Below are 14,077 nucleotides of genomic sequence, written 5' to 3'. Positions count from 1 at the left end.
GCGCGGAGGCAAAAGCGGGCTGGTCGCTCGCCTTCTCCCGTCCGGGACAAAAGGCGAGAACCGCGTCCCTGGGTGGGCTCGAACCACCAACCTTTCGGTTAACAGCCGAACGCGCTAACCGATTGCGCCACAGAGACGGCGCTGCGGCCCGCCGCCCCCTGGGCGTCTATGAGGCGCGCGCTCCCGGGAGGCCGCGCGCGGGCGGTGGCGGCGCGCGGGCGGCGCGGCGCGAGCCGGACTCCGAGCCACGGCGACCCCTGCCGTTCAGCCGAAATAGCTCAGTTGGGAGAGCGTTAGACTGAAGATCTAAAGGTCCCTGGTTCGATCCCGGGTTTCGGCAGCTGTTTTGGCGCCGCGGCTCTCGCCTTTCCTAGCCCAGAATGTAACCCATTCTGCGGATGAGGGGCAGGGCCGCTGGCCCCGGCCCACGGGGGGACCGGACAGGGCGCCACACCCCTGTCTCCGCCCTCAAGACCTTGATTCCAGCCCAAACGTGGACTCCATCCCAATTCCCAATACCCTTTAAAGGGCAGGAATAAAAGGCGCTTCTTGTCGCGAACACCCAAACCGGTGACATTCTTGCGATCCTGGATTTTACCCTTGGGGGAAACTGAGGCTCCCGCAGGCCAGCGGCAGGCAGGCCTCCCGGCAGGAGCCTTCCAGGCCCGCGCACCCCTGCTCCAAGTCCCAGGAGGGAGGAGAGGGACCTCCGCCCTCTCCCTCCTGCGCCCGGCTGGCCATGGAGCTGGACTTCCCAACTTACATCCACTTTGCATTTTAGGCTCCTTCGAGTCACAGAAAAGTTGCCCAGGAGTGGGGCTCCTGTGCACCCAACACCCAGTCCCCCACTGTTAGCTGCTGACACCGCCAGACACATTTGCTGCAATTCATGAACCAAAGTGCCTGTTACTGAAGTCTGAGCTTTCTGCAAGTTTTGTTTTCCCACAACATCCTTGCCTCATGAGGGAGGAGCCCTGGGGTCCGAGCCCCCAGCCCCAGCTGAACTTCGCTTCAAGAGACCTGAGAGTCGCCTCAGTGAATTGCCAATCCCACAGGAACCAAGGTGGAGCCTTTCCCAGCTGCGGGGGGCCGTGGGCGTGGTCAAGGCTGCTTGAAGGAGGCAGTGAGGTGGACGGGGAGGTCAGAGCCAGGCTTGGGGGGAGGCCCCCCCGCATGGGAGGCCTGCTGGGGAGTGAGCTGGGTGAGCGGGCAGAGGGCCAGGGTCTGGGGAAGGGAGCAGAGACCCCGAGAAGGGACAGCACACACCAGGGGCCAGGGGCCGGGAACATGGACAGGAGGGCCCCTGAATCAGGGACAGCCTATTTCTTGTGCCACTGTGCCTCCCTGAGGTTTCGGATTCTTCGCCTGCAGTGAATAGTTATTTGAGAGAGAGACAGCACTCGTGTGTGGGTATGAGCAGGGGTGGGGGGCGCAGACGGAGAAGCAGACTCCACACTGAGCAGGGAGCCTGAGTGTGGACTCCATCCCCAAACCCCAAGATCATGACCTGAGCTGAAGGCAGATGCCCAACAGAGTAACCCACGCATCCCGTGAATTAGTTGTTTTTTTCTTTAAAGATCTGGGATCGAGCCCTACATCGGGCTCTCTGCTCGGCGGGAAGCCTGCTTCCTCCTCTCTCTCTCTCTGCCTGCCTCTCTGCCTACTTGTGATCTCTCTGTCAAATAAATAAATAAAATCTTAAAAAAAAAAAAAAAAAAGATCTTACTTTCTCCCCTTCAGTTGCTCTTTTTTTTTTTTTTTTTAATTTGAAGGCTTTATTTATTTGACAGATCCCACATAGACAGAGAGGCAGAGAGGCAGAGAGAGAGGGGGAAGCAGGCTCCCCACTGAGCAGAGAGCCCTATTCGGGGCTCGATCCCAGGACCCTAGGATCATGACCTGAGCGGAAGGCAGAGGCTCAACCCACTGAACCCCCCAGGCGCCCTAAAGACTTTACTCTTTAAAGATTTTATTTGGCAGAGAGCGAGCGAGGACACACAAGTACTTCGACGCGGGACTCGATCCCAGGACCCTGGCATCATGACCAAAGCCGAAGGTAGATGCTTCACTGACTGAGCCACCCAGGCGCCCCTAAAGATTTTAAGTAATTCTGTGCCCAACACCGGGCTCTAAATTACAACCCCAAGATCAAGAGTCAAACACTCCACCAGCTGAGCCAGCCAGGCCCCCCCCCCCCACTGCACCCCAGTGACTTTTTAAAAATCAGTTTTTAGATAAAACAATAGACTTGAAGAAGGGCCAAGGTATGTGCGATGACAATTCCCGTCTCAGGAAGCGGGAGTGACCACGGGTGCGGGGGCTGGGACCACCGGCTTAGCAGGAGCCTCGGCAGGGCCTTGGGGTCCGGATGCGAAGCAGTTCAGAGAAGGGATGGGCATGGGGAGGGGGGAGGCAGGGGGGCCACACAGAGGCCAGCGAGCGGGACTGCAGAGGGAAGGGGCAGAGGTGCGGGCCGGGTGCGGGGGGCGGGGGGGGGTAGGCAAGCCCGCCCGGTTTGTGGTGAGGGGTGCTCCGGGCACTGAGCGAACGGTGCAGGACGCTCGGCCCCCGCAGCACCCGGGACGGCTGCTGGAGAATGACCCGGCCTGAGAGTGGGAGCCCGGAGGAGGAGCCAGGGGCCAGGCGCTGGCTGCCTGCGGGAAGTCCGTCCCAGCTGCGCCTGCTTCTCCAGGGACCCCCATTAGGCCACCAGCCGCTAGGTGGTGCCTGCCCCAGCGGCTTAGGACCAGCACCCTCAGGGTCCCCAGCAGGGCTGCGGAAGGCATTTAACGCGGGGGGCCCCACGGGCAGACTGCACCGACAGCGACGGCCCACGACAGCCGCCGGCCCCCACCACCACGGAGCCCCGGGTCCAGGAGCGCAGCGCAGAGCACAGGGACCGAGCCGCCAGGCTCTCCCAGAAAGGGGCGAGGCCCGCTTTGGAGACCATGGTGGGCTGCTCCAGTGGAGAGGGAGTGACCAAGCCGCCTGGCTTCGGGCTCCGTGGTAGGTAGGAACCATCCAGCCTCTGTGGTTCTCCCCACTCCCAGATTGGGGCAGGGTGGCCCAGGGACCCTGCAGGACATGTGCCCCCAACCCCGCCCTCCCAGGCCAGACTTCCCTGCCACACCTGGGAGGGTTCCTGAGCTGCAGCCTCTCCCCCTGCCCAGCTGGCCTGGGGTTCTCTGCGCATCTTGCCTGCTCAGAGGGCACCTTCTCGGGCCAAGCACACCTGCCCCCACCCCCCAGGCTCGGAGGGCAAGCCCCTGCTCTAAGTGGCTGCTGTGGGGAGGGGTCCCTGGGGGGCGGAGAGGAGGGGAGTCTGCCATGTTCAGACACAGCAGCCCATCACCGGCTGGAGTGCTGCCGCTAGCCGGGGGTCTCCCCAGGAAACCCCGCACCCTGTGCTGACTGTGCTGTCTCCCAGCAGCTTCGAATAGAGTTCATTTGAGCGACAGGCCACAGAGCTTCCGTGACTGTGTGAGGACAGGCCACGCAGGTCTCTGCAGGCCAGGGCCTGGGCTGGGGATCCTCGGGCACCGGGGTGACCCACCAGCTGCCCCCTTTTCGGGGCCTGGGCAGGAACATGAGCCTGGCCTCCAGACAAAGGCCTCGCTTCCGGAGGAGCCGTTGGCACAGACCCTCCCGTCCCCGCACCGTGACCCCGGCCACACACACGGGAACCACGGCTGCTGCACTCGGGAGGTCCTAGGCCTCGGGACATGGATGCCAGGGCCTGGCTAGGAGAGCTGGACCAGAAGCAGCCACACGAGAAAATCCGCATGGACGGGGCAGGGCCGGGGGGGCTCGCACTGTGCTCAGGGCCCACACGGGACGGGGGGAAGCGGCCGCCGAGTCCCGCCACCCGCATTCTCCGGCACAGGGAACCGGGGCCTGCCTCGAGAGGAAGGAAACTCAGAAAGGCGCGCATGTTCTGAAGGAATCATTCATTATCAGGCTCTTTCTTAAAACTCCTCTTTAATATTGGATACAGTGCTTTTTAACATAAAAAAACAGCTGTGCACCTCACGTTAAACAGTACAGTCAGAAGTACTGGCATCCAGTAAAATAAAACATTTTTGTTCCAAACACCTTTCACAAAACTCTACCTTCCAAGAAAGCCAGGAAAAGCACACCCACGGATGAGCAGCGAGCACAGCCCGGGCCCCGGGCCTGCAGACTCCGCTCGCGCCCCGGCCACGGGACCCGCAGCCCCTCCGGTGTCAGCACCGCTGATTCCTTTCTTCCAGAAGCTGGTTATCAAATATTTCTTTTTCCCTTCAGAAAAGAAAAGGAGAGAACCTCATTTTAATGATTTATCTTGTCTCCAAATATGAAACAGAGGAGTCCGTGCTTTAGGGGGACAGAGTCTCCAGTCTGGGGCGATGCAAAGTTCTGGAGACAGAGGGTGGGGGTGTTTGCCTGATGGCAGGGGTGCTTCAGGCCGCTGCGCTGTGCCCTTGGAAATGGCTATGACGGGACGTTTTACATCACGTGCGTTTAACAATTTAAAAAAGAGTTTTTTTAGAGGCGCCTGGGTGGCTCCGCGGCTCAGGTCATGAGCCCGGGGTCCTGGGATCGACCCCCGTGTCGGGCTCCCTGCTCAGCGGGAAGCCTTAGGGGCTCTGGGGGCCCCTTTCCCACTCCCTCTGCTTGTGCTCCCTCTCTCGCTGTGTCTCTGTCAAAAAAATAAAATCGTAAAAAAAAAAAAAAGAACTTTTTAAGGAGTGTGAGCTATCCAACGGTCCTCGTCAACTCCCCGGTAAGAACGACACTAACCGGTATTTGGGGCACCCCCAGGCCAGGACCAGCGACAGCCACAAAGCACATGGATTCTGACAGTGGGCAAGTCCACGTGACTGTGCGGCTCGGGCAGAACACGAGGCCCAGGAGGCACCCCCCGTGCATCACCACAAGCTGAGAGGGAAGGAGCCGGACGGCTGTGGGGCGGGAATGGCCGACCGCCCGCAATGGGAGGCCACGTCCCCAGAATCTGGAGAAGGGAGCCTCTGCCATCATCAGCACGGCCCACAGCACTTCCACGTGCAGGCCCACAGCAGGTCAAGGGCAGTGGAAGGGCGTGCAGATGGACAGCCCTCCTCACAGGCACTACAGCCAGTCCCTCGGACGAGGAGGAGGAGGGCACTGCGCCCGGGGGCATGTGTGGGCTCCCACCCTGCTCCCCCAAGAACACTGTTCTGCATCCGGGAGTTGACGGCCAGACCACCGGGTCTCCCTGCAGCCCGGGGTCCTCGTGTTCCCGCTCGCCAGGTCATCATTCCCGCACACATGGGTTCCGCCAGGTCGGCCCCGCAGGCAGCCTCCCCACCCACCGGGCGCTGCGGCCCACAGCACGCAGCAGGGCCCGCCCTGGGAAAGAGCGTGGCGTCCCGGGAGCTGCCTTTGCCGCCCGCCAGCCATGGCGGTGGGCCTGGCTGGCCCTGGACAGAGGCCCTGGCCTGTCACTCCGGCTGAGTCCTCGGCCAGCGCTCAGCAAAGCCTGGCAGCGAGCCCAGAGATGGGATTACGGGCTCTGGGGGCCAAAAATCCCAGGGCGCCTAACCCCTCCGGCGGAAGAGAAACATCTTCATCACGGCATTCTTCCGACCAGCTAGGAGCGGCCTAGGGTGACTGCGGCCGTGTGGTCTGTGTTTTCTCAAACGGCCAGGGCCCTGGGCAAGGCGGAGAAAGCCCGGAATGCTAACAGGAGCCCCTGCAAAACGGGATTAGGCACAGCAGACCCAGCACATGCCCAGGGAGTGGCCCTGGAGGACTGCCTGCAGGCCGTGGCACAGGCCGGGCTGGGGTCCAGCTCCGCCAGCTCTGAGCAGCTCGCGGATGTGCCCGAGGACGGAGCACCTGAACCCTGGCTTCCCTGCGTCCCTCTGGCAGCTCCTGGCCGAGGGCTTCTGCGCATGTTCAGCCGTGGGCGGTTTGTCCAGCCGGGGCACCTGGACCGACGTGTCGGCCACAGGGTCACCGCGCCCCGGCGCCCGGCACGAGGGAACGTGAGCCCTTCTGGACACACTGCCGCCGGTTTGGCAGCGGCGCCCCGAGCAGCCTACCGGTAGCTGAGGGATGGTCCTCTGAGGTACTTCTCCTCAGCCGTCTTGTAATCCACAGCGTCCACCGCCGCGATGGCGCAGATGATGGCCTGCAAGAGAGCAGAGGGCGCTCAGCTGCGGCCAGCGGGCCCGTGCTGCCCGGGGCGCTCGAGGGACGCGTGTGGGGCCCGGCGCAGCGTCCGAGCGGCCTCCACAGACGCGGGTCTGGGAGGTGTCTGCGTGCAGGGCCACCTCCGTGTGGCATGAGACGCGCTCTTAAGACAAGACACGAGACCTCACGTCACTAAAAGCAGAGAACGAGACAGGACCAAAACCAACAAGCCCATCTGTGACAGTCTCGAAGTTTACTGTCCAAACAGCAGGAAAAAGAACAGCGGTCACCCCTGCACATGGCAAGTCTGACGCTGAAAATCCTCATGTGTGTCCTCAGAAAAAATAGAAAAACTCTGGTTGCTAAAAATGTGATTTTTCATTTTTCATTTTTTTTAAGATTTTATTTATTTATTTGACAGAGATCACAAGTAGGCAGAGAGGCAGGCAGAGACAGGGGAAGCAGGACCCCGGTTCAGCAAAGAGCCCGATGCAGGGCTCGATCCCAGGACCCTGAGATCATGACCTGAGCCAAAGGCAGAGGCTTAACCCACTGAGCCATGCAGGCGCCCCAAAATGTGATTTTAAAAAAAAAGATTTTATTTATTTACTTGACAGATTTTATTTGTTTATTTGCGAGCTAGGGAGCACAGGCAGGGGGAGCGGGAGAGGGAGAAGCAGGCTCGCACCAAGCAGGGAGCTCGCCGCAGGGCTCTACCCCAGGACCCCGGGATCCTGACCTGAGCCGGAGACAGACGTCCCATGACTGAGCCCCCAGGCCCTCCGCACAGCGTTTCTGAAGAGCCTGTGTGGGGCGTGTGGCGGCTCGATGAGGGGGGGAGCCTGCGACTCTCGGTCCCAGGGTCGAGGGCTCTGGCCCCACGTGCAGTGTATAGGTCACTTAAGAATAAAATCTTAAAAATCAATCCGAGCCGTTCTGGCCTAGAACACGGCACCCTGTCTGCTCTGGGCACTGCTGACACAGGGCAGGTCACTCCCAGGCGGGGTGTCCAAGCACTGTGGGGCTCGGCGGCATCTTGCCCCCCACCCAGTGAGAACCTCAGCCGTCCCCACACACGACCCGGTGTCCCTGGGGCAGAACCATCCCTTCCTTCAAGACACGCTCCGGAGGACTCGGACGTAAGCAAGACGAGGACGGGGCAGCCGGAGCGACAGGCGGAGGAGTGAGGCCGCTCTTCCGGCGGGGGTGGCACACGGGCTCCCGACCCCAGCCGGCCTCCGCCCGAACGTCTTCGAAAGCTTTCAGTTCTGAAGGTGACGGGTAACTTTCCCCACACACACGCTCACAGTGCCCAGCAGCGCCCCCTCTGACCTTCCAAACCACCAGGGGGAAAAAAGAAAACAAAAAAGCCCCAAACCACCAGGGGAGTGCCGTGTGTGCTGCTGCCCAGCCGAACGCCGGCGGGCGCGTGCGGGAGAACCGCGGCTCCCTTTCCGCAGCAGCATCTCCGCTGGAGACGTGTCCGCGTGCACCCGGGGACGCAGTGTGCACCTCTCGTCCCCCGGCACTGGCCACAGCGTCTACACAGCCGGGCCCTGTCCCCCTGCCCACAGAGCGGCCCGGGCAGGCACCGCACTTGGCGTGGCCGCGGCCTCCTGGGCCCACTTCGGGAAGACGCCAGCCCAGCGCCAATCCCGGCCCCCGGGGCCCCGGCCGCCAACCCCCAGCCGACCCCACGCCACAGCCCCGCCGCACACTCACTTCCGGCAGAAGAACGTCCAGGATGAAGCGGATCGTGTCGCCGCTGGCCCGCGCCGGCGCCCGGCCGCCCGCCTCCTGGTACAGGCCCTGCAGGTACTTCACCACCACGTCCAGCTGCTGCTCGTCCTCCAGGTACGTCTCCACGCACGTCACATACTGACCCGACGCCAGGAACGTCTTCAGCCATCGGGACGGCTTCCGGTTCTTCAGGATGGCCCGCAGGTGGCCCTCGGCGCCCCTGGCTTTCACGATGTACTCCACCAGCTTCTGGTTGGCCCGGTCCCGGGCAGCCCGGGACCGGTCGGGGAGGACCTTCCTATAGGGCCGCCTCCTCCCCTGGGGGCTCCCCGCCACAGGCTCCTCGGGGTCCCCCTTGCTAAGCTGCGGAAACCTGGTCCCCAAGACGTCCTGCTGGATGGACTTGCGGACAGGATAACCTGCAGACGAGCGACACGGCCGTGAGCCCGCCGGCCTGTGTGGGAGGCTCCCTCTTCCCTTCGCCACGCCGCCTGGGGGCTCTGTGGGAGGGCCGCCCCCCGCCCACCGCCCACAGCTACAACCGCCAGGGTCCTGAGGGCTCCTCCTCTGAGAGGCCCCACGTCGGACCCCAGTGCAGCCCCCCGAGGAAGCACAGGCCCCTCCACCTCCACCTCTACCCCGTGTGACCGGGGACGGCGGCAGGCGGCGGGACTATCCGTCCGACCACAACCCGGGCAGCAGGAACGACGGCTGCAGAGCGCCGCCGCGCACACGTTTTGGAGACGAGGCCGGGCCCCCGCTGGGCTGCGGGGGCAGGCGGCAGTCAGGCTCTGGACAGGGCCCGGCCTCACCCAGACGCCTCCCCTTCCGAACCTCCGACTCAGAAAGCAGCCGCTTCACACCGCCAAGGAGCCGGCGGACTTACTTATGTCGGCCGCGTAGTATTCCAGGAAGGAGCCGGCGAAGGAACCGCAGCCTGCGGGAAGGCAGGAGAGGAGAGCCGCGTCCCACCGTCAGAGGCGGCGCTGGGGAACGGCCCAAGGGACGCGGGACTGGCGTGCCGGCCTCACGTCAGCCCCGTGCGGACCCCTTCCCGAGAGGGCCGACGGGACACCAACACTGCCGTCGGGGTGCAACCCGCCCCCGGGGCGCCCAGAAAATCCACGTCGGAACATTCCCGACGGCTGGACTTGGGGCAGACAGAAGCCAGCCCTGACTCAAAGCGAACTCCGCCTCCATTCACACCCAGTACCTCCGTCTGTGCCCGGGTGCCAGCCCACCTGCCCCGTCGGGGACAAGACTGCCACGGGCCCAGGCCTGGAGGCCAAGGGAAACAGGCCTGCGCTCCGCCCCCAGCCCCGCCCCTTTGTCCGAGGGCAGGCAGGGCCACGTACCGAGCCGGACCCTGTAGTCCGTGATCAGGGAGACACACCAGCCGATGGCCTGGTCGAAGTCCTCCTTGGCCTCGTTCTGCACCAAGAGCGAGACAGCAGCTGTCGGCAAGGGGCCACGGGCTCCTCCACTCCTGCTGGCAACCTCAGCCCCTGCGTCCAGACCACAGCGCTGGCAGGGGACCCCGTGCGGGGCTGCTGAGGACACACGGGGAACGCGCGGAGGCCCGGCTCTGGGGCCAGGGCTGCCCACACACCGGGTCCTGGGGAACAGAGAGCTCTGGAACAGGAGAGCTGGGCCTCTGGAGCAGAGGAAGGAGCCCGGCACCCCATGTGCAGCTGACATCCCCAAACGAGACTCGGAAGTCCTACAAAGCAGATTCTTCCAAGAGCCGTGCCTGTGCCCCTGGCTTAGAACGGTGTTGGCTGAGCTGTGCTCTGTGGGGGTGCCCACCTAGACCTCAAGGTCCGCACCTGCAAACCAAGGACCACGCCCCCTCCCCACCCACTGCGAGGACCCCTGAGCTGGGACAGCGTCCCACCAGCCGAGATCCCCTTCCGATGTGACCGCCACGTCCTCCTGGCCCTTCCCGTGGCCACCCCACGTGGCAGGTGTGGGACGGGGACAGCAGGTGCTGCTGCTCTGTGCTCGGGAAAGCAGGGCTCAAAACTGCGACTGTGACACCAGGGCTGGTCCGTCAACACAGCCCGGGACGACCCCGTGGCTCCAGAAGGCAGTGCTCCTGCCACAGCAACAGCCCCCCAGGGAGCCTGGCTTTTCTCGGGGAACAGGACGACGGGCGACGGGCACCACCTCAGCTCCTGGACTATGTGAGGCCACACGTCATTTGTCAGAGCTCACAGATCTGACTTTGGGACGTACAGACCTTAAAGCCAGATTCCTGCTGTCCCCTCTGACAGCCCAGCCCCCACTTTGGGAAAGCTATCCAGATCCCTGAGAGTGGCCGTGGGGTTGGGGACGCCCCAGCCTGGAAGGTTGGGTGACCAGCTCCCCACGCTTGTGGGCTTATGCTTCAGGGCGCACGGAAGCGCTGGAGGCCATAACCGGGCCTGGGCACGCTGGGCACCCAGCGCAGGCTGCGGCTGACAAGCTGCACTGAACGCTCTTACCACGGACGGACGGAAGCAGGACCACGTCACAGGACACGCACATCAGTGGAAGACAAGGCTGGGGCCCGGTGTGGGCGCCAACCTTCCTAGCCCCTGCCCACGCCACAGCCCGGCCTGCTGCGCTCAGGGAGACTGCTGCTGGGCAGAAGGCTTCCCGCAGGGCCTCCGCCCTCCAGCTCCCGGGCAGTCCACGTGCACGGAAGACAGTGACACGAAGCCAGGAACCCACTCACTGGGCTGGGACAAGAACCGCATGGGGGGGGGCGGGAGGCTAACGGACCCCTCCCCTCGGCTGGGTCCGTGCCGGAAAGCCGGCGTCACACCTCAAGGCTGCACAGACAGCGTGCGGAACGGACAAGCGCCTCATGGCTTACAGGCTCGGTGTAAGATCAAGAGCTGACGAGAGCACCTTAGGGGACTCGGCGACCGGCAAGCCCAGGAAGCTCCCTGTGGGGTGTCCACCAAGCACTCCGCCCCCCGTGCAGGCCCGCTGTGTCCACGGCACCACGCAGGGACACCCTCTGAACGATCACCCACATCAAGACACCAGCCTTGCACCCAAGCACCCCGTCCTCTGTGCCTAGTCAGTGGGGGCTTGGCCGGCGACCTCCCAGGGCCGTGGTGGTCCCCACCAGGAATGCCCGGAGCCGGGCCAGCAGACCAGTCCCGTGGCGGCGCACCTCTCTAAGGCACGACCCACGGCGCACGTACCAGAAGAGCCTGTTTCTCTTTGCAGTCGAAGTGCTTCAATCTCCTGAGAGACACCGTGATGCTGGGAAGAGGGAGACGAAGGTTAACACAGGGTGAGTCAGGATGAGTTTCCTCCGACGGAACCAGTGGCACCCGTGGGGGCCTCTGCCACCAACCAGCAGCCCGAGGGAGCCCCCGAGACAGGCCCCACGGGACCGGGCAGGGGCCGCCACATGGGACACACACACCCTGGCCGACCGTGGGAGATGGAGGCGGTACCCGGGGCCCAGAGGGTCCAAAACGTGTTTGCAAGTGCCCCTGAGCAGACGGGCATTTCCATCCAAGGATTACGGCCTGGCGGCAAGCGAGCGGACAAATACGCCAACAACAGAACCGGCGGCGGCAGGGCTGCTCACAGCACCCGGCACAACCGGGTTAGAACACAGTTTGCGGGGAAGGGGTGGGGGCCGCCGAGCGTCGAACGAGGCAAATAAAGCTTGGGAAACTGGACGGTCTGAGCGGTCCCCTTCAACACAGCCTCTGGATTCCTCTTCCAGGAGAGCTGGATCGCAGGGGGCACGTGAGACCATCCCGGCCCCGGGCCCAGGCTCCCCACCATCCCGGCACCCCCAAGCTGGCAGGACTTCACCCGCCAAGCGTTTCCCGAGAGCACAGACAGCTGGGTTACCCTCTCCCTTTGGGGTCCATGTGCCCCTCGATAAAGAGCACACTGGCTTTCTTCTCTCTTCGCCGGACGCTCTTGACCTGTTGGGAAACCCAAGAAAACAGAGCATCAGGAACCCAGAAGAGGCCAGGGCTTTGAGCCACCTTCCTGACCTTTCTCCACTGCACAGGCTGGCACGCGGCCGGCACGGGACAAGGAATGCTGCTGGCCGGGGTGGGGGTGGGGGTGGGGGTGGGGGTGGCAACGACACGGGACGACAACAAGGCCAAGCCCCCAGGCTCGGAGGCTCAGACAGCGCCCCTCCTGCCACAGGCACACTCCGTGCTCGCACACAGCAGAACCACGCAGCACTCGGTTGTGTTCCCGCTCGTAACAGAAAGACCCAACCCTGTGCCGCCTGCCGCCTCGCACTCGACCACACGACTGTCTCCTGACTCAGCAGAACGGGCTCACTCCAGTTTGTGGGATGAGCAAAGTGAGCTCAGGCAGGTAGGACCAGCCGAGGACACCGAGGCAGCCGTGCCGGACTCAGCCCAGCCTCCGGCCCAGCGCCCCCGTGTTCCCAGCTTAGCTGGAGAGAGCGGGCCCCAGGAACCTGTGACTTTGGAGATCCGTTCCCCAGCAGGTCCCCAGGGAACTGGTGAAACTGAGGAGGGGGCTAGGAAAAGGGTGCCAGCGCAGGGGGACAGGAGCATCTGCCATGAAGCAAGCTGAAGGGAGGCCGGGGGACCCCGATCAATGACCCCCACCATGGTGCAGACGCTGCACAGACCCCCACTGCATCTGCACGTCAGCTGAAGCTGCCCTTCTGCCCAGCGAACGAGGTGTGGACGCCAGCCCTGCGTCACTACAGCCAGTCGGCCCATCGGAGGCGGCCATGCTGCCCACCGGAGGTCAGCCCCACGGCAACGGCAGTGTCTCCCGCTCCTGCAAACAGCTCTCCAAGTTCAACGTCACCGTCTCTCACTACAAATTAAAGCCCGAGAGCAGGAGCCGTCGGAATGCCGTCTACGGGGGGGTCGGACACCACATGAAGGGTGGGAAGCTGGCACGCTGCCTTGGCTAGGTGTCCGGACAGCCCGCACTGGCCGGGTGCACGGAGAAAGCAGAGCTGGAAAAGCTCAACGCGCTGAGGCCCACCACCGCAGCCACACAACCGATCCCCACCCTGGAGTCGGAGAAACTTCCAAGCTCCCGCGGAGAAGCTCCCGCAGGACGAAGCCTCAGGCACACGGTTAGACACCAGCAAGTTGCAGACACTTTTTAGGCAGTTTTCTGAGCTGCTCGGTCTAGATCGGCGCTAGAACTCTCACGCTCAACTGTGCCAAAACGGTCGAACTCCCCTTATTCAGGTTCCCGTCTGCAGAAGCCCTGCTTAGAATCACGAGGCTGTCGGTTTCTCCCAGGAAAGAACTCCCCCGGGGTCCAGCTGACATGAAGGGGGCGAGAGAGCAGGCGCACGGGGCCTTGAGTGGGTGCCCGAGGCCGCCGGAGCTTACCACTGCTGGCCAGAAGGGGTATTTCTGGTGCTTCAGCCAGACTAGCATTCCCACTTCAAACGAGCGCGGCTCTGGAATTAAGAAGGACAAAGACATGAACAGTAAGTCACATCCGCAGCACTCACTACACGCAACAAATAAAAAACACAGGAGGAGCCTGCTTAGACCGGACGCTCGAAGCCTGGTCAGAGGTCCCCACGGTCGCAAGGCGGTCTCACGACAACGCTGGCGCCTGAGTGTGGGGGACACGCGCGCTGCTGAGCGGGGACACGCCAGGGTCAACTCGGTACCGCCTTGGCCACTACTCTACCATCGCAAATAACTCCAGATCCGTTTTTTTAAAAGGAGAGAAGCACATAAACCCCAACAGAAGCAGCAAATTCCAGGGCACCTGGGGGCCCAGTCAGTGAAGCAGCTGCCTTTGGCTCAGGTCTGATCCCAGGGTCCTGGGATGGAGCCTGCACCGGGGTGGGGGTGCGTCCCTGCTCGGTGGGGAGCCTGCTTCTTCCTCTCCCTCTGGACCCTCCCCTGCCCGTGCGTTCTGTCAAATAAATAAAGTCTCGGGGAGGGGGAGGCAATTTCCTAGGAAGCTCGTCAGAGATAAAATTATTTCAAAAATTATCTCTTATTTCAAAAAGAAAAAAAAAAAGCGGATTACCAAAACCATCACCCAGTGACCAGCCGATTACAACCGACCAGAACAAGACTTCCAACCAAACACAGAACTGCAGAATGAGTAACCTGCATGCTCAACAACGAGGTAACGAAAGCAGACCCGAGAGGCTGCTTGTCCAAGCGGAGACAAGCGGACCCCGTTCCCGCAG

The 14,077-nt window shown here is 63.0% G+C and overlaps 1 protein-coding gene and 2 non-coding genes across 6 annotated transcripts in view; 1 reads left to right on the top strand and 2 right to left on the bottom strand.

Moving 5' to 3' along the window:
* Nucleotides 1–63: 63 nt before the first annotated feature.
* Nucleotides 64–137, bottom strand: TRNAN-GUU (transfer RNA asparagine (anticodon GUU)). Its single transcript has one exon. It is a non-coding gene; the product is annotated as a tRNA-Asn (tRNA).
* A 130-nt stretch (nucleotides 138–267) lies between these two features.
* Nucleotides 268–340, top strand: TRNAF-GAA (transfer RNA phenylalanine (anticodon GAA)). The gene has a single exon. It is a non-coding gene; the product is annotated as a tRNA-Phe (tRNA).
* Nucleotides 341–3,959: 3,619 nt separating this feature from the next.
* The window catches only part of PWWP3A (PWWP domain containing 3A, DNA repair factor), a 104,768-nt gene continuing 94,650 nt past the window's right edge, over nucleotides 3,960–14,077 (bottom strand). For 3 of the 4 annotated variants that reach the window (XM_059159214.1, XM_059159213.1, XM_059159212.1), the window contains 9 exons: nucleotides 13,254–13,324; nucleotides 11,758–11,834; nucleotides 11,091–11,151; nucleotides 9,252–9,327; nucleotides 8,783–8,833; nucleotides 7,879–8,315; nucleotides 6,896–6,960; nucleotides 6,066–6,154; nucleotides 3,960–4,278 (listed from right to left, as the gene is read on the bottom strand). In XM_059159214.1, the coding sequence (XP_059015197.1) occupies nucleotides 4,106–4,278; nucleotides 6,066–6,154; nucleotides 6,896–6,960; nucleotides 7,879–8,315; nucleotides 8,783–8,833; nucleotides 9,252–9,327; nucleotides 11,091–11,151; nucleotides 11,758–11,834; nucleotides 13,254–13,324 (1,100 nt within the window). In that variant the 3' untranslated portion in view covers nucleotides 3,960–4,105. The remainder of the gene's footprint in view (nucleotides 4,279–6,065; nucleotides 6,155–6,895; nucleotides 6,961–7,878; nucleotides 8,316–8,782; nucleotides 8,834–9,251; nucleotides 9,328–11,090; nucleotides 11,152–11,757; nucleotides 11,835–13,253; nucleotides 13,325–14,077) is intronic. The other variant, XM_059159216.1, reaches the window with a different exon arrangement.

The sequence above is a fragment of the Mustela lutreola genome, chromosome 2, assembly GCF_030435805.1.
Source record: "Mustela lutreola isolate mMusLut2 chromosome 2, mMusLut2.pri, whole genome shotgun sequence".
Lineage (NCBI taxonomy): Eukaryota > Metazoa > Chordata > Mammalia > Carnivora > Mustelidae > Mustela > Mustela lutreola.
The sequence above is the reverse complement of the archived record's forward strand: the minus strand, read 5'-3'. Positions and strand labels throughout refer to the sequence as shown.